Below are 21808 nucleotides of genomic sequence, written 5' to 3'. Positions count from 1 at the left end.
ATGTCCCCTTGTCTATTTTTATCTGCCATCTTGCTGCTATGGCCATTCTCATCTCAGCCCTGCTGCAAGGTCAGAGGATTTTGAGGCTGGTAAAGAAAGAGTCGTCAAGCATTATCTGCTGTGGTCGCACGCTACAGGGCCCACGCCTCCTGGCTGTACCACTGGAGCTAATCCCAACTTCCCAGCCCTGAAGAGTGGCTTTGTAGAAGCAGTGGGCTCTTCAGGCACACAAGGAAGAATGCAGTTCTTCTTTAGTGACTTCCTGGCTAATGTAGATCAAGGCCATCCCTTCCCAGGTTACCGATCCATAGGCAGGGTAGGGTGCATGGCTCTGAAAGACCTGATACCCACCAAGCATCAGCGTACATGGCCCACACTGCCCATAAAGCACCAAAGGGGCTGTGGCAGGGCCCAGCTCTAATCCTGGCTGTGCTGACATTTCACCGTGGCCTTGGGAAAGTGCCCAAGTTCCTTATTCTTCCTCCTAGCCATATACAAAGGAATCATAACTTTCATTTCTAACTGTGTCTTCAGGCGGTGACACACACAACACATTCGGGCTCTTTAGGAGAACGGGCTTGACTGAGAGGCGCGTGAGACCTGAGCGGTGGACGGCTTTGTGCTTTCTGCTAGTTGCTGATATGCAACACTGTGTGCACGTGCCCGAGTCTGTGACTCCAGTAGAGATGGGGCAGGACCAGGGCAGAGGAAAGAAACGCTTCTCCAGCTGTAACGCATGGCCGCTAACGGTTTTCTTTAAGCTAAGATCCTAGGTCTGCTTACTGCCTCCAGCCGAACCTCTTCCAGGGGAAACTAGATGGGGAAAGTGAATAAACTGCTGAAGGGAGTCAGGGAAGCCTCGCTCCTTTGTGGCCTCCACTCGGTGGCTCTCCTGGAAGGTCAGGGCTGCTGGCAGGGGAGCTGTCAGACGTACCACAAGGAGGGCAAAGGTTCCGTCTGGACTCTAACTATGTGCCACGGTGAGACTACCCCATGCATACTGTGGTGGGGCCTCTGGGCAGGCTGTTCACACGCACCCTGGAGCTGGGTGCAGCAGCACTGGGCCAGGCACCGGCACCGTGGGGGAAGTTCTCTCCAAATGCTGCAGGGGTGGCCAGGATAGGAGCAGGGTGTTCCTGGACACCCTGCACTGTCTTTGTTATCCTATTTTCCCACAAACCTGCTGAAGTCCCTGTTCCGAAGCGGGACCTTAGAATGTATCCTCCAACAAGGACAAGCAAGTAGCGAATTGTTTTCTGTGCTTGTGACCTCAGTCAGACTCGAACGTGGAGGTTGCATGATATGATGCCAAAGTCCTAACTTCTAGAGTCGCCAAGCCTGGTTTCAAATGCCACTGTGCCACGTACGTGGGTAAGTGTGGGCCTGGGAAAGCACTTGATCTTCCAATCTTGCTGCCCTTGCCACTGGGAGGACCCGATGCCATGGCTAACGTGACATGCTCGGCACACTTAGGTGGTCAGTTCACGTCACTGCCCCGCCCTTTCCTTCAGGGCAGGATCACCACAGCGATCTGTGCCTTCTGGCTTCTCCCCAAAATCTGAAATGTGCTGGGCGCATTATTAATTCTCAGTAGTAACCTAGTGAGTGATCCATGAATTGGGCTTTTTTGCAGGCTACTCTTAAACTAAATATTTATAAAAATCTGATAGACACTCTGCAAAATGAGAGTGCCAGGGCCAGGGGAAGGGTTGATGTCATCAACACCACTGAACAAAGTTAGTCTGCAGTAGGGCCGCACTGAGTTGAACCAGGAATATGTGCTCTTCTCTAGGCCAAAGGGAGCACACTGGATGGAAAATGAGCCCCCCAGTAGAGAGCTGAGAGATTTTCTGGATGAAAATAGGGCAGCCCATGCCAAGCTGGGCTGAGCTATCAGCTGGGGCCATGGTGCTGTCAGGTCCTTGGGATCCCAAAGTCATCATGAGAATCACCAATTAGTGTTTGGACAGGCAAATGGAAACGTTATGATGAACTGGAGGAACTCAATGACAGCATTTGGCCAGGCCTGACTTAGTATTCCAAGTTTGGGCCTCTTTCTTAGGAGAGAAACAAAGCATTGCCCCAGCTTCCCTAGATTCTTGGCTCTCTCTTGACTGCAGGGGCAGTGATGTGGGGAGCTGGCTAGCATCAAAGGAGCCCTGGGCTGTCCATAAGCACCTCTTCCACCATACAAGGGAGCATATGTACAGCCCAGTGATAAGGATGGACTCATATTTGCTAGCAGGAGCACCTGCCTAGAAGCTCTTGTTGAGTGAAAAAAGCAAGTTGCATAACTGGCATGATCTTTTTTTAAAAAAATTTAAATTCATTCATATCCATAAGCTGTCTACTTGGTTGCACATATCCAAAGAGAAGTCTAGAAGGAAGCCTCCAAACTGTTAACAATGAGCTCTCGTACGAGTTAGAGCAGACAGTGGCTTCTATTTTGTACACTTGTGTATTATTTGATTTTTTCTAACAAGTTACTTGCAAAACACTTTTAAAATACAATTTTATTTTAGGATCTCCTCTTCCAATTTTCTTGACAGGAGACAGTAAGCATGGGATAATTCAGCCAGTTCAAGTTCAAAAAGTTTTATTTATCTGAAAGGCAGACAGAGAAAGAGACACACAGAGAGAGAGAGAAATGGAGAGACAGATCTCTCATTCACTGGTTCGTTCCCCAAATACCCACAACAGCTGAGGCTGGTCCAGGCTGAAGTCAGCAGCCCAGAACCCAATCTCGGTTGCCCATGTGAGTAGCAGGGACCAAACTACTTGACGCCACCACCTGCTGTCTCTCAGGGAGCACATTAGTAGGAAGCCGGAATCAGAGGCAGAGCTGGGAATCAAACCCGCCTCCTCATGCATCACCTGCCTTCTGCTGGAAACACATTTCCCAGAAGTGCCTCAGTAAGTTTCTCAATTGGCCGTTTGCCATCAATTTTCTTTAGAACCATACAAAACAAAAGCAAGCTAACAAGCTACACACACACACACACACACGTGCCTAACCGAAAACCACCTCCCGCACACAGACAGAAAGAGACCATAGAAGCGAGAAGGCCTGGGTTCCACTGCAGAGCCCACCCGTGCACTCCCCTTCTCTTGAGCCTGTTTCCTCTCCTGAAACACAGGGGTCCCAGCACTGGGAGGCCCACTTCCGGGGCTGTCCAGGTGAACTGACACTGCAAAGCCAGCTCGATGGACGTGAGGTTCGTCTCCCTCAAACACTCAGAGGGGCAAAACCAGCCAGGACATACAAAGGTAAGCCTCATTAGCTTCTGACGACAGGATTTTAATTCCCATTACTACCTTCCAAATTACTCGGCAGTGGGTCCTGGGCCTTGGATTCCGGGAATACGTTATCAATCTCCAGGAACTTGGGGAGAAGCTTTCCTTCTGGGCTTCCGTAAAGGCCAGCTCTTGTTTTAAAAAATCATCTACGGGCCGACGCTGTGGCTCACTTGGTTAATCCTCCGCCTACGGCGCCGGCAACCCATATGGGCACCAGGTTCTAGTCCCGGCTGCTCCTCTTCCAGTCCAGCTCTCTGCTGTGGCCCAGGAGTGCAGTGGAGGATAGCCCAAGTGCTTGGGCCCTGCACTCGCATGGGAGACCAGGAGGAAGCACCTGGCTCCTGGCTTCGGATCGGTGCAGCTCTGGCCATTGCGGCCATTTAGGGAGTGGACCAACGGAAGGAAGACCTTTCTTTCTGTCTCTCTCTCTCTCTCTCTCTCTCTCTCTCACTGTCTGTAATTCTACCTGTCAAAGAAATAGATAAAAATCTAAAAGAAGGGCCGGCGCCGCGGCTCACTAGGCTAATCCTCCGCCTTGCGGCGCTGGCACACCGGGTTCTATTCCCGGTCGGGGCACCGATCCTGTCCCGGTTGCCCCTCTTCCAGGCCAGCTCTCTGCTATGGCCCGGAAGTGCAGTGGAGGATGGCCCAAGTCCTTGGGCCCTGCACCCCATGGGAGACCAGGAGAAGCACCTGGCTCCTGCCATCGGATCAGTGCGGTGCGCCGGCCGCAGCGCGCCAGCCGCGGCGGCCATTGGAGGGTGAACCAACGGCAAAAGGAAGACCTTTCTCTCTGTCTCTCTCTCACTGTCCACTCTGCCTGTCAAAAAAAAAAAAAAAAAATCTAAAAGAAAAAAATCATCTACATGAGAATACTCCAGAAAGCTTATGGGAAGATGGGATTAAGAGATGTTTGGAGGGGAAAAATTTTGAATTCATGTATTTTTCTATAATACACATTTCTCATGAACTTTTTAAATGAAAAAAACTATACATGGATTTCTAGTGGGTTTTTTTTGTACCAAAATGAAGTCCTGTGTATATAAAATGGTCATGAAAATTGGAGTTAAAAGTATTTTTTAAAAAAGATTTATTTATTTGAGAGTTACACAGAGAGAGAAGGAGAGGCAGAGAGAGAAGTCTTCCATCCGCTGGTTCACTCCTCAATGGCTGCAATGGCCTGAGCTGTGCCAATCCGAAGCCAGGAGCCAGGAGCCTCCTCCAAGTCCCCCACGAGGGTGCAGGGGCCCAAGGACTTGAGCCATCTTCTACTGCTTTCCCAGGCCACAGCAGAGAGCTGGATCAGAAGCGGAGCAGCCAGGACTCGAACCGGTGCCCATATGTTGCTGGCACTGCAAAAAAGCAGTGGCTTTACCCACTATGCCACAGCTGCGTTTCCAAAAGTGTATTTTTATTCAAAAACTTTTTGTAACTTTTATGTATGATAAAAAAGCAACGCATGGATTTCAAAATTGTCAAAGTAAACTAATACTTTTCAATTCCATTTTACCTGAACTTTAGAAGATCTTCATACAAAAGGGGACTTCATAAAGCTCATGGAAACTGTGTATAATGAAAACCTATGCATGGAGTTTCCATTTTTTAAGATTTATTTGTTTGAAAGGCAGAGAGATCTTCCATCTGCTGCTTCCTCCTCAAATGGCCACAGCACCAGGGTCTGGGCCAGGCTGAAGCCAGGAGTCAGGAGTCCTTCTGGGTCTCCCATATGGGTAGCAGGGGTCCAAGAACTTGGGTGATCCTCCACTGCTTTCCCAGGCAGATCAGCAGGGTGCTGGATGGAAAACAGCACCAGGCAGGACTTGAACCTGCGCTCTGATACGGGATGCCTGTATTTCAGGCTGCAGCTCAGCTCCCTGCACCATCATGCTGGCCCCTCAGAAATTTTCCTGAATCCCAAATAAACATCTTTTACTTCCTTTTGCTACAAACTTTCTGAAGTGTCCTCACATACACATGTCCCAGGACTACAGAAAGGGAAGAGTTCTGAGGGTGCAAGTCTGGTCAGAGAGAGGAAGGAGCTCTGGCTCCCGCGTGTAGGCTGCCTGCCTGTCTGCCTGCTGGAACAGGGCAGATAACGGAAGCACATCAGACACCCACTGACGTTCTTGATAAAAGGGGAAGGGAGTGGAAACAATAAAACATAACAACATTCCTTCAGCCCAGACGGACAGCTCCTTTTTGTTTGACAACACAGAACTTTTTTAGATAAGGAAATCTCCAAGCTCTCAATGCAGTTCTCATTTGTAACCTAACTCCTGATTGGGATAAGCCCAGGCACCTTATAAGGCACTACAATTCCTCGAGTCCTCTGAGACCTGGGGCAGCCTCTCCAGATAGAAACCCTCATTCTGGTGGACACACCCCCCCTTGAGGGATGACACCGAGCCGCTGGAATTGAGGGTTTCTCTCCTGTGGTGTCCAGGAGAAAAGCCAGAACTTGGGTCACCACACATGAGCTGTGGGGAGCAGGTCAGGGCTGGGAGATGGGCGGAGGTGGCCGCAGTGGCTCAGCAGGGTGCCCCTACACACTTTCTCAAGCCCTGCACACTTCCACGGCTCCCCTGCTGTCGTCCCACAGCAGACCAGGGAGGCTGGGGAGCTGCTGCGCTTTATCCTTTAGGCTGAAGGAGTCCTACTCACACACGTGGAGATGGGGTTCCCTGCAGAAGACCCTTTGGGTGGAAGCCAGGATGGACAGATGCCAAGCAGAGAGGAGCTGGAGCTCTCCTACCTCCCAGCGCCCACCCACCCTGCACATGCAGCTGCGCAGGCTCTGCATCAGGTAGACTGGAGTTCAGAGCCCCGCCCTGCCATCTTTTGCTCAGGGGTGTTTGCAGCCCAGTTCCATGGCCTTTAAAATGGGGGATGATGACTAGATTGTGTGAGGATGCAGGAGACGATGCATGCACCTCACACCCAGGACTGGCAATGCATGCCCGCCCTCTCCTGAGCACGCCCCGCCCTCTCCTGAGCACGCCCGGCCCTCTCCTGAGTGCACGCTTTCGAAGCTCTTCCCATGCTCCCGCCGGGCGCGGGGGAGGTGGAGACAGGCTCCTGCTGCAAAAGGCGCCACCAGAGGATAGACAGGGCCATGCCCCCCGCCCCACGGTGGGGCTCAGGGCCCTGAGGGGGGGACTTCACTCCAGGAGTTCCATGGGCTTTATAATGTTCTGCATTAGTCACTCAGGCTCCTGGCCTGGATGCCGCACCTTAACCACGTGACTTTTCTACCAACCCCTTTTGCCTATGACCTTGAGATGCTCACAGAGCAGCCATCATTGTCTGTGTCTGACTCCAACCCGGGGTTCCGGCTGCTGGGGTGACTTTCTGAGACAGGCTTCGGCTCACAGTGCTCACTGGTGGGCTCTGAGCCTGGGGACCCCCTCCACACTCCCGAAGGAGGGTGACCGGTGTGGGCACGGTGTCCGCCTCCCTGGACTCCCAGGCTCCTGCATGTTCGCTTTCCTTATTCGTCTGGGGGAGCAGGGGTGGGTGGGCTGCAGGCTCCAGATGAGTCATTTCCTCCTCAGAATCAAGAGCTGAGTGTTGGCCAAGGCAGGAGGCCCACCGCAGGGGAGCCAAATGCCCACGGAGGCCAACCAGGAAGTGGAGCCGCCTCCACGCAGTGGGAGGAAATGAAACATTTACTGAGCACTCAGCACACATGTCCTTCGAGGAAGAAAAGAGCAAGCGAGAGGGAACCACGAGCCATTTTTGCCATTTTTTCCGTTTATTATTATATACAATATTAAGGCACAAGTTGAAGCAGCAAAGAACAGGAAAATCTTTGGCTGACCGACAGTATCCACAGTTGCCGTGGGGGACACGCGTGTTTGTGGACTCCCCACCCCGGCACTCTGCACACGCACCCATCTGGGCTGAACATCGCCCCTCACTACAGACCAGCAGCACGAAGATGCTCCAAGGTTACCCCAGGCACCAGGGACCCCGGGAAGCAACACAGCACACTGCCACCAAGCACAGCGACGCACGCACACGGAGCAGGCGGAGAGAGCGGAGGCACCAGGGTCAGCGTCCGGGCTGAAACCTGGTGCCCGCCTTGCCCTTGTTACGTAGGCTTTTCCACAGACTGTGTAAATGCCTCATGGAGAAGGAGGCTCCCTGCCTCTCCTCCAAAGGGAAAAACATCTTGGTTGAAGTCCAACCACTGTGGATAAACTTGCTTACATTCCGTTTTGTAATAAATACTTACAGGTGTCTAGATGTGAACAGAATCCTAGGCAAAGTCACATGTAAACACAACACTGGGCATCAAAACTTTGGGGAGCTGATCTAAGAAAATGCTGTATATATGTTTCTTTATATAGAGAATAGTATTTTAAAAGCTTCATGACAAACACCTCAGTCACGGCATAACATGACAATAACATGCACCTAAACCTAACGCCAGCTTACAGAATACCTACTAAGGAATATGCACTTTCGTCTGTAGTGTGTACAGAGGTGTAGTGTGCACGAGGCATGGCAGGAGAACAGGCTGTTAGGATTGACTATCGGGACTGTTCTCCCCTGGAGCGGTCACTCTGAGAGGCTATGAGACCGAAGACTCATTGCAGGGCGCTTCTTACCTTCTCAGAAACTAACAGGGTGTGAATTACCTTAACTGCCATCCTTATTCAACCAGCTGTGCTATTTTCGGCACTGAACTCCATCCCAGAGAACGAAGTCTTCTCATCTCTAGGGGAAGCAAAGGAACGTGCCAGGCCCCGAAGGCCATTCGGATAGAAGAGTTCCCTAAATGTTCCCAAGGGGACACCTTTGAGGAAAGCAGGGTGAGTGGAAACACTTGGATCTTCTAAACTTTCAGAACAGAAAATTCACACACAACTGTACGGGCATGCTGCACACATGTGCGCGTGCGCTCTCTCTCTCTCTCACACACACACACACACACGTCTTTAGGTACCATTCAACTACTAAATGAGATGGCATGCCACTGCAAAAGAAAAGAATCCTTTGCTCATTGGCTCCTGAAGAAATTCATTCACTGAAACGCTGACCACGGCTTCTTCATTACCATCTACATCTCCCCATGGAGCAACACATCAGAGGTAAGCCCCGCCCCCTCCCTCCCCCCCACACACACTCAAATCCTCACGCCAAAGGCAGACATTGAAACACACTGATTAGTTGAGGTTGGGGAGAGAAATTGATGGAGCATGTGCCATGGCTGCCTCAGCTTTTGGGATGTGCAGCAGCTACAGTGAACTGGATGCCTTCTGGCTACTCAAAAGCCTTTTCCACTTAAGAGCCTCCCCAGGATCTCCACACCATGGGTACAACAGCCCTCAGTTTGAGAGCGGTACGCGAGATCACTTAGCACACTCCACCCGCTCCAGGCAGCTGTGGAACAAGACTTTGGCTTTGGAAGAAGCCCTCCCTTTGCTCAGCACAGCTCCCGGAGGTCTGCGTGCGAGCTCCCTGCCTCGAAACCCTTCCACTCCAACGTGCTCTTCACTGCCTCCTAAATGCCAGCCTCACCTGTGTTTCCCCAAGTTTCGGGGACTCAGAAAGGCTACTGGGGCGAGCTTGCTCACTCCAGGAGCACAAAGACGTTTCAGGCACTCCATCGCGAGGATACAGGTGGCTGAGGGCAGAGGCCGGTGAGAACAAGGATGGTGAGGACCAGCTTCTCTGGAGGGAACACTCTCAGAGCAACAGAACCACCGAGTTCTGTTTCAAGTTCAGTACTCATTTGCATCAACCGTCTCTATATCCACTCCCAGCCCTGTGCAGTCAAACTCATCCATGAGTTCCAAAGAGCAGCCTCAGCAGGAGTGAGACCACAAGGGCTCCATCACTCCTGCTCTCCAAGGCAGCCCTGCTCTGCACGCATGGCTACAGTGGGGAAGTCTACATTGCTCCTGCCTACCCACCTCTGGGAAGCAGAAGAAATGCTGGGAGAAGAAAATGCTAATTTGTGCACAGGCTCTGACATTTTTGGAAAACAGTGTGTTTTTCCTGGCAGCTTAGCTGTATGGACCTGTAGACAGTAATAGTTTTAACGGGAGTTCTGGGGTTAGTCCTCTTTCTTACACCCTGAGATGTGTGACAGCCATGTGCACATACCTGTGTACATTTGTGCACACACATCACCACAAGGAGGCTGGGCACGGGAAGCCATGGTGTAGGCACAGCTCTTCCTCTACTCCCTTGTTTTAAATCCCATCTTCTGGCTGTGAGGCTTTGAGAAGGGACTCAACTTCTCTGAGCCCATTTAGGCACCCATGCCTTCAGGATAATAAAAGGTATGCAAACCCCAGGTAGTGTGGGGACTAACTGAAGGTAGCACAGTGCTTGCAGGCAGCACTAAACACATAGCTGGAAGCGTTTTCCTGAAAACCCAATGAGATAAGATACTGTGAAGTGCCCCGGAGTAGGAGGGAGTGCGCAGTACCTGTGACCCCTTTTTCCTGTAGGCGAGCTCAGCCTCAGGAAAGCTCACTGCAATGCAAGTGCAGCCGAAGACATTTTAAAGCTGGTGGCCCTCCTTCCCAAGGAAGAGGCCAAGTGGGCTCGGGGGGAATGAAAAGACTGATGATGACTGCGGCACAGCTGTAGCTGACAGCCTGGGAAACGGTGCTCTCTCCATTTGTGTTTTGACAATGAAAACATCTGGCATTAAAAAAAAAAAAAAACCTCAATAACAAAAACAAAACAAAAAACAATTCTGGGAGACCTAGAAGAGCTGAGTGAGTGTCATGCCCAGATACACCAAAATGCAGTGTCTAGGGCACGAGGACCCGGCTTCGGGAGAAACACGGCTGAGGCCCTGGCTCTAACCCACTGCTAGGGAGACGGCCGAAGCACGGGGTGACCCAGACTCGTGGTGCAGGCTGGCAGGGTTGATTTTCTTTCTTTTCTGGTCCATCCCCAACATGAATTGGAGTCACCATGTCCTTAAGAGAGTTAGCTGCCATTGACTGAACCTCATTCCTGGGGAGAAGTGATAGGGAACAGTGACTGGGATGCCATCACTGGACTCCATCCCTCTCACATCCACACTCAACCCCTTCCCCCACTTCCAGGGCCTCCCATGCTCTTCCCACAACACAGAACATGGGGTGAGCTTGGCGCTCAGTCTGGGTGCTGCCTCAGTTTCCCAGCCTGCACAATACTTATCTGCTGCTCAATGTGAGACTAGGGGAGGCAGCACAAAGCTGAGGGCCCACCACAGGGCAGAGCTTGCGAGAGTCAGCTCCCGCTTCGTCTTCTGGGGAGGCTCAGAGGCCTATCTTGCCGAAGCCGTGTAACTTCACCCAGGTCACTCTCCAAAGTCCAGTCCTAGAAGAAGCCTGCCAAGCATTGCCTTCAAGGTTCTATTCAGGGGGCACCTGAATAAATACTGGACGGACAGATTTTTGGGAGCTGAGAAAACACAGATCCAGTTGAGCTGGAGGGAGAACAACATCAGATTGTGCAGCAGCAGCATCTGGCGGCCTGATTAGCTCCTCTCTTTATCTGGTCCAGCACCTCCCGGAGGAAGCCAGCAGAGGAGTCCTGTGAAACATCGCAGCAAGGGTACAGAGCCCCAGCACCTGACTCACTCCCATGCTCTCTCCATGGCATTTCAGTCTCACTTTGGATAAGCTGTCCTCCAAACTGAAACCTCCAAAAACCCTAACCACATCCTATATAGAGAGAGGCCTATCAGGTAACAAAGCAAGTTCCCGGCAGAGAACGACCCACAACAGAAGCCTGCACGTTCGTCCACAGCAGTCAGAGGAGGGCAAGGGGGAAGGGAGCGTGGTGAACAGGTGTACGAGACAATGAGAAAGTGGCACAGGGTGCCTGGTGAGGTTCTGGATGCCACCAAAACAAACCGGTTTGCAAACTCTCATCCATTTCCTGGAGGGCTGCCCTGAACGTCTTACACAGAACAAAATGATGGACATTTCAACTCCTCACAAGAAAGCTGACGGGAGAGTGACAAAGCCAGTGCCGTGATCTTAATGTAAGATGTACATGGTGAGCCGGGGGCTCTCCTGCCTCATCAGACCTTACCTAGTGCATAGTCTGGATGAGATTAGCAGCTGCAGCCCAACTACGCCAAGTGGATCAAGCAGCCAGGGAGCCAGCATCTGGCCCTGTCCTCCTGGTAACTGGCCACTGCTAAACACAGCAGGGACGACGCCACTCCAGACACTGCGCTTATGAATCCCAAGCCTCGGGCGTTCTGCCAAATCTGATTGCAAAGGAAGGAACAAACACAAAAGTAAAATTACAGAGCTGAGACAGAGATGAACTCGGAGGAGTTAGGATGAGCCCGAGGTGCCAGCACTTCCAACCTGTTGAGAAAACACTGCTGAATCCAAAGAAGCTGAGAATCCTTGCCACCTCCTGAAAATCCAAACTGGACAGGTAATCAGGTGGAGACCACCTTCCCAATCCCCCGTTATCCCTGCACATTTCTTCTCAGACACACACACTCCTACAGGACACCCCGTGTGCAGCGTGGGCAACACTGTCGTATACTAAGATGGCTCTAGGATTTCTAGGAGGTTCTTAAACCAAACATGCTGGAGGCAAGGAGAACAGGGCTATTCCCAGGGAGATCCATGTTCAGGTTTGTCTGTTTATAGCCAGAGATATATTTTCTGTACAAAGAAAAATTCCACGTCCTATATCTACTTAACTTTGTTTCCAAACCTACATGCATTTTCTGTCTTCCACTACAGAGAATAAAAATCCATGGCCATGGCTTTCTTCTCCATCTTCAGTCATGTAGGCTCCCGCTCTCGTTTCTAACATTCATGGAAAGTGTTCCCACTCCTCTGAAACCTCTTAGCAGTTCACAGCGTTCCTGAATTTCCTCCACACCTTCTTGAGCTTTCTCCTCCTCTCCGCCACCTTCCTTGTTCGTCAGGGTTCTGTCAGGAAGTTCACAGGGACGCAGAGTTAGATGAGCACTTCCATCATCTCGCCATCGGGGAGCTCGGGCTTGTGCAGCAGGCTGCTGACACGGCTCCGGTGGTCGGGTGACTTCCCGTGGCCAGGAGAGGTGTCTGTCAAAGAGGGGGAGACATCAGGCTCTGTGCCAGGACCCACTTCAAGCACCCCTGTCCACTCAGGAGTCTTACTCACCACAGCGCACGTGGGGAGGCCCACACAGTGCAGCCTACGACTCAATGACTGGCCCAGGTGGAGTCAGATACAAAGAAAGACAACCAGTGATGGAAGAGAGTTCAGTGGGTGGGAATGACGGCGGGACTGTGTGCAGAAGCTGCTCACAGCTGCTGTCTCTCAGAACTGTCACACGCTCACTACAAGCCAGGAACTATTTACATGTTCCTTGCTTTACTTGGGAAAGTGCATCTTAAGAATTTCATCTCTAAAAAAGGACAACTCTCTATTGACTTGTCTCTCTTGGAGGATGCAATAAAGATCGTCCTGGAGGAAACAGTGACTCTGTGCCCCAAGTAGCCCCATTTCCTCAAAAGAATTCCTGCCAAGGGCTCTCTCCATGACCCTGATTAGTCCGTGGCCAACTCACTCTTCCCCTGGGCACTTCTGGACTTGCTGCAAAGCTCATCCTTCCCACATGGTCTTCAGTATATTAAACAATATACTGGCCTGAGTGCCCTGCCACAAGTTACCTACTCTGCAGTGAGGTCTACTCCCTCCATCAGCCATGTCCCCCACGGAGGTCAGAAGCCCTCAGACGTCACTGCCTTGAAGGGAACATCTATGAACCTGCTACTGTTGATGCACCTGATGCCTGACACCATCTCCCAAACATCCAGGAGGGCACCCACAGGGGTCCATTTCGACCCTTCCTGAGGAAGAGGTAGTTATAAGGCATACACTACAACAGCAGGCTCAAGCTGTGTGCTCATTTGAGGTGAAAGTAAATCCCAACAGTCTGTATATGCTCCTCATGTTTTACCTCTTTAATAGAAAGCATGCGCACCAGCCTCGTGCAGTAGGATGATCACCATCCTAAAGTGAAAGCTGCTTGGTGCACCTGCTGCTTCTCCAGCTCAACAAGAGACCCTCTCTCAGGCCACGCAGTGCTGTGGTTCTTGGGGGCCTAGAGGAGGCAGGCAACACATACCCAGTTTCTCCGCCACTGCCTTGGCCGCGGGGTGTCTCAGGACGGGGCTGTTGGAAGGAGTGGTGCTCAGCCTGCCACGGCTGGGGAGGGAGGCCATGCTGGGCCAGAGGAGTTCAGTGCTCTTGTCCGTCTGGGTGCTGCTGTCTTTGCTGCCCGTCTTAGCATGGGCACTGCTGGCTGACGTGGTGGAGGCTGTAGGGGGCAGTGCTGAGCCTGGGGGGGTTGGCAGCAGCGGGGCAGAGGCGTGTTCATGGTGCTCCTTCCCCAGCAGCAACCCTGAGGGCAGAAGAAGAGCTTTCTCAATGGCTTTCTTTTTTTTCTCAAAAAGCAAAAGCATGTGTCTTGGAGATCATGTTCTTGACTGATAATTGCTTCACTCATTCATTGATTCACTTACCAAACCTTTAGTAAGCATATATTATGTGCCTGACCAAATGACAAAGGGAATTTCAAACATGACCTACTCCCTCCCTTCCTAGGCAGTGGAGGAGTTGTCAGGTAAGCCAGTTATAATAGAGCATGATCATCTGTAGGATAAATGTGTTCACAGGGCGATACGGGAGGACAGAGAGGTGTCTCACCACCAGGGCATGTGGGTGGGGAGGTTTCTGCTAGGCTTCCCGTAGGCTCTTCTCCTCCCAGCACGGCCCAGGAGGGCTGGCCTGAAGCAGTGTGGAGTGAGCACTGAGTTGCACATATTATCACCCAAGAGATATCTCTGTGTTGGAAAGCCATGGCACGCCCAAAAAGCGGGAGGCCAGTGGTGTGCCCAGGAAGAGCTGCTTTGCTCTCTCCCTCCCATGGTCCAGGAGTGGTGAGGCTGGGGTGGAAAAGACGGCATGCTGCCCAGGAAAAGGAGCCACAAGGAGTGCAGGGCTGTCCATTCTCCCAAGCCTTCCTGCAATGCTAGACAAGAAGGTAACTTCTTTATTCTTAAATGCAGCACACATCCAGCAAGGTGTCAGCCCTCCAGAACGCTAGCCTATAGGAGGAGCGGTAAGCCCAATGAAGTATGTGTTCACCTAGCTTGTTGACAAGCCAGCAATGCATAAAGCATCCTCACCAGGACTGTTTCCAGGTGCCCGTTCGTAAGGGTGATTCACGTTGCCTAGAGCTCTGCTTCTCAAAATGCAATGTGGGCACATGATTAAAATGTTTCATTCCAGCAAGCGGATGGGGTCAGAAGCTCCCAGGGCTTCACACGTTGCCTCACTTTGTATTTCACAACGTTCCCATGAGGTAGGCATATCCTCTGCCTTACAGAGCAGGAGATGGAAGCTCAGAGAAATTAGCATCTTACAGCTAAGAAGCAGAAACAGGATCCAGATCAGCTGTGCCTGCCTTGGAGCACTGTTCGCACCTCATCACCTGCTTGTTGAAACTCCAGAATGTGATAGGATGTTCTTGTGGGGGTGGCTCCTGGGAGGCCCTGTACAATCAGGAAGGGACACACTGTCCCCTCTACCTCCTCCCAAAGGCCAGCAGGCAAGAGATGGCGAGAACATGTGGGGAACTGCAGAGGCCCTGCAGCTGCACCTCTGCCTGGTCCGCAGAGGTCTCTCCCTGTTTTTGTGACACACGGACACCAACCATAGTAATAAGGAGGAATGTGAGGTTAGCGAACCGACCAAGGTGCTCAGGCTCTGAAGCCTGGTGTAGACCAAACCCAGCGGGACAGCCTGACACCAGAGAGATGCCTGCTGGCCGCATGTCACAAACAGGCCACCCCCAGAGAGGCTTCCCTCAGTGCGGAGCAATTTCTGCCTCTTTCCTGGGGCCTGTCTGAGCACTCCCTCCGGCTCTATAACTGAGTTGGGGGCTAAGTGTCCTTGGGCCGGTCTTTGATGATCCCGGCTGCTGTCTACACTCGTCCTCTTTGAAGTGCGTTTCCTTTGTGGGCAGGGGCTGCTGAAGCCACCAGTGGAGGGACTTCAAACAGAGATCCTGGTTGGAAGTCTTTGATCCCCGCAAGTCTGCTGGGGTCATATGGAAGCTCTTATCCCCTTTGGCACAAAGCAGCCAGGCTCCTCAGGGTCCTATGCTGGGGAAAACTGGCTCTGGGCTCCACTGAGAAACAAAAACACACACTGACCCAGGGACACGCATCAAAGAAGGGCCGGACCCCTGGCGTTGTCAGTAGGCCAGGGAAGGCAGCAGGGACACGTGTGTCTGTGTACAATGTGTGTATGCGTTCTTCCCCAGGTCCCCCAGCCCAGCCAGCCAGTGGGCCGCACCCTCACCCCAGAAGCCTGCCCCTGGTTGAGACCACACCTGCAGAGCGCTCCTCAGAATTCTGTGCAGCGATACAGCACAGCCACCACCACCAACCCTGAGCGCTGGAAGGCACTTCTTCCAACAAGCTTTCTCTGCACCGCCTCCCTCTTTCCTCCCACGGCCCCGCGGGGTGCAAAAGGGCAGGCAGGGACCTCCTTTCCTAGAAACTGAAGCAGAGGTGCAGCAAGTAACAAGACCAGCCAGAACCAAGTTCGGGGATCTGTTTTTTTTCATTAGGACATCTTGCATTTTAAGGGATGTCTCAACATTCATCAATAACAGCTGATAGCTATGATACAGGTGAAAGCTTCTCTGGTGGTGTAGCCTTGGGAATTCACACAGTGTTTCCACACAACTCATTTAATGTCCCCAGTCAAGGTATGATCGACTTTCGTCCCCATTTTACACGTTTCCGCATCCCAGGAGAGGCAGGGAGGCTGTCTCCGTGCGGAGTGGCCCTGCTTCTCGGATGCCCGAATGGAGGAGCTGGGGCTCACCTATGCTCCCCTTCCAGGTCTTCTCTTCCTTCTTCTCCTCGGCCAGCTGGCTGCTGGTCAGGGAGGTCTGGCGGGAGTGCGTCCCAGTGGCAGCCGCGATGGACGGGACGGAGCGGGCAGGCCGCAGGCTCGAGGAGTCTGTCTTGCCTGCGTCTTTCCGGGCCCGCTGCTGAAGGACCTTAATCATGGCGTCCTTCTCTATGATTTTGGCATGGAGGTTTTTAATACTGTGAAACAAAGAAAACCGCCTTACTAAAGAGCGAGGTGGTTACAAGATACGTCTGGTTCAAAGAACTGGAAGCTTTCCTCTAGAGCTGTCCCCGAGATTTCTCTGTGGTTCAGGGAGGGAGAGTTGGATGCCGCACAAGTCTTCAAGCATTTGCAGCCTCCAGATTGTGTCAGACGGATCTTTTGTAAGAGATCAAAAGGCTGCGCCTTTCTGGAGGCTCTAAGGCTTCTGAGAGGCACAGTGGGAGGGCTGACGGGTACCCACTGGACCAACGTGGGCTCGGGGACCACTCTGTGAGGGTTTAGTACTGAGCACAGGTAGTAGAGAGCCACAGGGAGGCACAGAGGCGAGCTTTCAACTAAAGTCAACTTCTCTGTTTTCCAAGAAAAGGAAGTGAAAAGGTGGACAGATTATCTGAAGATGATTTTTCCTTCTGATGGCCAACAATGAGAACCCAAGCCACAGGAGTCCTTCTCACCACTCTGATCCTATCTTGCTGAGCCTATCCACGCCTCACTGATGCAGCCCCATTTTCACAGCTGCACAATGTGAGGCTTGGAGCTCAAGTGAGCAAGTAGAGACAAGGCTAGCGTATGTCCAAGGCAAGTCGAGACAAGACTAGTTTATGCTGGCAATCCTGCGTGGCCTATCAGAACAGTGCATAAGCTAAATACATTCTTTCATTCTGGGTGGAATATATAAATTCTGGCTCAAAAACCCTGGGTCTTTGGAATATGACCTGTTCCTCCTTTCCAGCTCAGGATCTCTGCAAAGTCATAGAGACACAGAGGTACCGAGGGCATCACAGCCTTCAAGCCTGCACTGCCAGAACTGCCCCCCGAGAGCGCCAACTTCAGTCCTGCTGCAGAGCAGAGTGCCCACTGAGGTGGGAGCCCTTCACTTCTGTCCAGGGCAGAGCATGGGGGAGGAGACCTCGAGCTCACAGCTGCTCCAACAGGACACAGATGCAGTCCTCTCTGGAAGAGCTGGAGTGTGGGAGCCACCACGGGCTGGCAGGCCTCACTCAGGGTCTGCAGGTGAGCTGGCAACGCGGGCGCATGTGGCTGTCTCTTACGTGTACTCCATGTCCTGACACCTCCTGTTGGCCTGCACCACCTCCTCCTCTTCCTGCCAGATGTGAGCCTCCAGGGAGCTCTCACCGTAGCTGCCATTCCGAGAGTGGTTGATGATCGTGGTGTCTCTGGGAACAACAGGGTGAGCATTGGGTCACAGGAAGCCCTCTTGCTTTGTTTCAAAGCAAACACACTCAGAATGGAAAGAGATGGGGTTCATGTTAGAACACAGATCTGTTCCTCACACCCCACTGGTGCCTACAGACCCTCCCTCTCTACTTCTCCAGCTCAGTTTCCAATCTAGTCAGATGACCCCACACAGAATAGAACAAACGCTGGTGGACAGGCAGCCCAAGTGTACCATGGGGGGGAAAATAATCTCTCCACAGATTCCTGCACCCACCCTTCCTCTCCTAAATCCCAGGCAATTCCCTTTCTAAACCTGATAAAGTTAAGGCAGTACATACAAAAAGCAAATAAAATACAAAAATCAAACTGCCTGCCCCTTCTACTAACAACAGTGTGCATTAAGCTATATGATAAGTATGCATACACAGATCAGGCACCTACAGCTTTAATCTACTGACACACGGATACTGTTGCACTGTTATATTTGTTGGTGTTTCTATACTTGCACTTTTTCATACTTGTCTTTTCATATTTTTCTAGTGTTAAAATTCTGTTTTCATGTTTCAAAATTTTTTATTTATTCATTTTATTTATTTGAAAGGCAGAGAGACAGAGAGACAGAGAGAGTGCTTCCATTTGCTGGTTCACTCCCCAGATGCCCACAGCAGCTGGAGGTGGGCTAAAGCCAAGATCCAGGAACGCAATTCAGGTCTTCCATGTAGATGTCAGGGACTCAACTACTTGAGCCATCACCTACTGCCTCCCAAATGTACATTAACAAGAATCTGATATAGGCAGAAGAGGTGGAGCTCAAACCCAGGGGCTCACATATGCAATGTGGGCATCCCCAGTGGGGGCTTGACTCTTAGACCAAACACCCGCCCTGCTATTTCAGTATTTTGGGATAGTGAACCAGGACTCAGTGAAATGGGACTCAGTGAATACTCTAAACAGAGACCAGCCCTCTTGGATAGCGAGGCTCCAAGCTGATTCTTCCTCCAAGTGAATTCTGCCTCATTTCTTGTTTTATGCACCCTGGCTGGGTCTCAGGTTGGTTAGGTGTAACAGACACACTGGGCACCAGGAAAGATGAAGACAGACACTGTGACCTTGAGAAGTTCAACTGAGGTGGTGGAGTGAGGCTAGGAACAGGCACTGGGAGATGAAAATTCTGTTCCGCTGGAAGCAGATGTCAGCCTGAAAGCAACTGGTCGAAGATAACTATTCTGGCCACTGGTTTTGTCAATTTCATTACTCCTAATGAACAACAATTAGTAAAAAGATAATTGTGCCAACCAAGTAATGAATCTTAAGATGAAAGGCACAATAATGCCTCTAATTATATGAATAGCAAATTAATAAATGATCTAGTTAAACATTTCACATCTCTTTAATGTCGTATTCCAATGCTACAATCATACTGAAAATCTTAAAAGCTCTTTTCTAGAATGCCCAAAACAGCACCAAGAGGCCCTTCTTTTACCCACTTAATGCCAGCTAACAGTGAATGAGCTGAGTTCCATGCTGTGACTAAGCAGAGCACGGTGCTCATGGCTGCCCCTTTCATTCTCACATGTGCAGTAGGTGTGGCTGGTCTCAGCACGCACATGGAGACACCCAGGATGGGCGACTTCTCCAAGAACACCCAGTTAGTGAAGGATTTTGGAAATGGACTCAACCACAGGTACTTACAACCCCCAAACCCAGGTCTGTAACCATTACTCTACATTCCCGGAGGTTTCCTTTGTGTTTTTAAAGAAGGCCTCAGCAAAGATGCATAAATATAAAATAAAATAATGAAGCAAGAGGGAACCTGTGAGAATGTGGTAAAAAAAAAATACTGTCTGGAAATATATCATAATGCCAACATATGCAGAAAGCAAACCAAATTCTTTAATTACATGCACAAAAATCATTGATACAGGAATAAGCAGCTAGAAACATTTTCAATATTTCAACCAACTTACTTTTGGGAAATTCATAGAGCTGGAGACAAATTAAAAAATTCATTTTTATACTGCCAAGTAAGGATAGCAGGCACAATTAGATGAAAACAACTTAGACACAAAACTCTGAAAAAAAATTATATTGCTTAGAAACCTGTAAAAAAAGTTTCAAAACCTTCCCACATATACAAAATAAGCTCACCTTGTAAAAAGTCTGATTGGTAGTATCAAGATGCATAAAGACAGCGAAGCCAGTTGGTGTGCAAAAATTACCTTTTTTGTTTAAAACTCATTGCTTAGAAATGTGAGGTATGCATCAGTGGCTGAAAAGTCACAGAACTGATGACTGGAAAAAGCCATTTTTGCCAATTTATCTCTAGCCATTTAGCATCTAATCTAGACAGGAACTCAGAACTTCAACATTTCTCAGAAATATTTCATTTTCCTTTCCCTCCCTTACTAGCAATATAAAAGCAAAGGTGAAATTACAGAGGTTTTCTTGGAAAAAAACATTAAGATTTTCATCCATCCATCTATCCACCCACCCATTTACCCATCCATCCCTCCTTGCATCCGTCCATCTTCCAGAATTTCAAACAAAACACTTAGGGAGAGACACAGGGCTAGTGTTAGGGCTCAAACAGGACTTGGCTCCCCAAATTCATGCAAGCACTTAAGCCCCACTGTATTATGTTAATGGATAGTGATTTAATAGTTTTAAGGATTCGGGTGGAGGCCTGATCCAATTGTGGTGTCTGAAGATAGGGCCTTTGGAAAGTGACTGGATTGGTTTAGATTGCTAGGGTGGCGCCTGGGATTAAATCACAATGGCTTTATACAGAGAGACCAGAGAAAGGGCAGAGGAAGAGTGTGCTGCCTCTCTGTTTCCTGCTTCACCCTCCCTCCATATGTGTTCTGCCCTAATCAGGTGCCGGGTTAATGGGGTTATCTTGTCTTGGACTGTGGAGACCTCCAAAACTGCAAACCAAAACAAGCCTTCCTCTTTGCTAAGAAGATCCTCTCAGATATCTTTAGTTAAAGTAATGAAAGGCAGACTAACACAGTTGGATAAATTCCACAGTGTTTTTGGGTACCTAATACAAACCCCCTTGCATGAAAGATAAACAAGGATGGGCCTAGAATCTGCAAGTGGGAGATAATGTTTGGGGTCTGTCTGTCTGTGTTCTCTGCCACCCTCAAGTCCTAAACCCACCATGCAGTCTATGCTTCAGACCTGCTGCTTCCTCCATTTCTGATTTTGCTTTCTAGTCCCATCCACGCCCTCAGAGCCCGGGATTGCAAACAGACATCTCATCTGCTAATAACAATGATACACAAGGGCCCCCATGCCATCCCCCCACGGTAACACATTTACACTGCTACAGGACTGCAGTCAGGCTCCCTGTTCCGAACCAGTCCAGAGCTCTGATTTCCATTTCACACATGAGGTTTGCCACACTTAGACAGGCTTGTCCCACATCACACACTCATAGCCAGTGACAGACAGAGAAGCCTTGACTGGAGGGGTCCTGCCTCCCTGTGTGGGGTCCTCATTAACATCACACAGAGGAACTTGCTGGGCAATGTTGACAGCAGTGCATTAGCCCCTAACCCAACAAAGCCGGCCAGGTCCTCTGTAACCTCACGATGGTTCGCTGTCTTCCCCAGGACAGAGAGGTAAGTTAGTTGTTAGCTTAGCAACCAAAGAGTTGATCTTCAAAAGGTGTATTTCAGAGGGTTGCACTGTTCTCGCCCGTATGGTGCAAGGACTGAACTGGTGGCTGTAACTTCCCTCCCGTTCTCACCCCACAACTCCAGAGCTGTCCATACCTGATTCAAGTGTCTGTTTCATTCCTGAGGCTGCAATCAGATGTTAGAGGCTATTTCCATTACCAGCCTAAACATCCATGAACAACATGTGAGCGCTGGAAAATGATCCCCAAACAGCTTTTTTGCACATGGGTGTGCAGGTCTTCCTGTCTGCAGATATAAGTGTCCTGGGGGGGCACCTTGTGGAGGTATCTTGCAAATATAAAGACTCTGCTTGCTCCAGTCCTTGGATCCATCAGGCTAGACCCCTGCGGACTCTGCTCTACTTGAGCAATGAGCCTGAGTGCCCGTGAGTAGCTTATAAAGTGTCTCCCTCCATCTCAACTACCTTCTCATACTCTTTAAGGAAGAAATAAAACACGCCAAGGCAATGTGGAATTGACTCCATCAGCAGTCGCATCCTGGGCTTTAACTCATCATGCTTGGTTCATGTCCGA

The 21808-nt window shown here is 50.5% G+C and overlaps 1 protein-coding gene across 1 annotated transcript in view; it reads right to left on the bottom strand.

Moving 5' to 3' along the window:
- Nucleotides 1-8421: 8421 nt before the first annotated feature.
- The window catches only part of AMOTL1 (angiomotin like 1), a 115641-nt gene continuing 102254 nt past the window's right edge, over nucleotides 8422-21808 (bottom strand). Inside the window, exons 10-13 of the mRNA XM_062196893.1 lie at nucleotides 17469-17594; nucleotides 16165-16391; nucleotides 13394-13669; nucleotides 8422-12344 (exon numbers count right to left, since the gene is read on the bottom strand). Coding sequence (XP_062052877.1) covers nucleotides 12238-12344; nucleotides 13394-13669; nucleotides 16165-16391; nucleotides 17469-17594 — 736 coding nt within the window. The 3' untranslated portion in view covers nucleotides 8422-12237. The remainder of the gene's footprint in view (nucleotides 12345-13393; nucleotides 13670-16164; nucleotides 16392-17468; nucleotides 17595-21808) is intronic.

Source organism: Lepus europaeus, chromosome 7 (genome assembly GCF_033115175.1).
Source record: "Lepus europaeus isolate LE1 chromosome 7, mLepTim1.pri, whole genome shotgun sequence".
NCBI lineage: Eukaryota > Metazoa > Chordata > Mammalia > Lagomorpha > Leporidae > Lepus > Lepus europaeus.
Note: the sequence above shows the minus strand (reverse complement) of the source record. Positions and strands in the feature narration are given on the sequence as shown.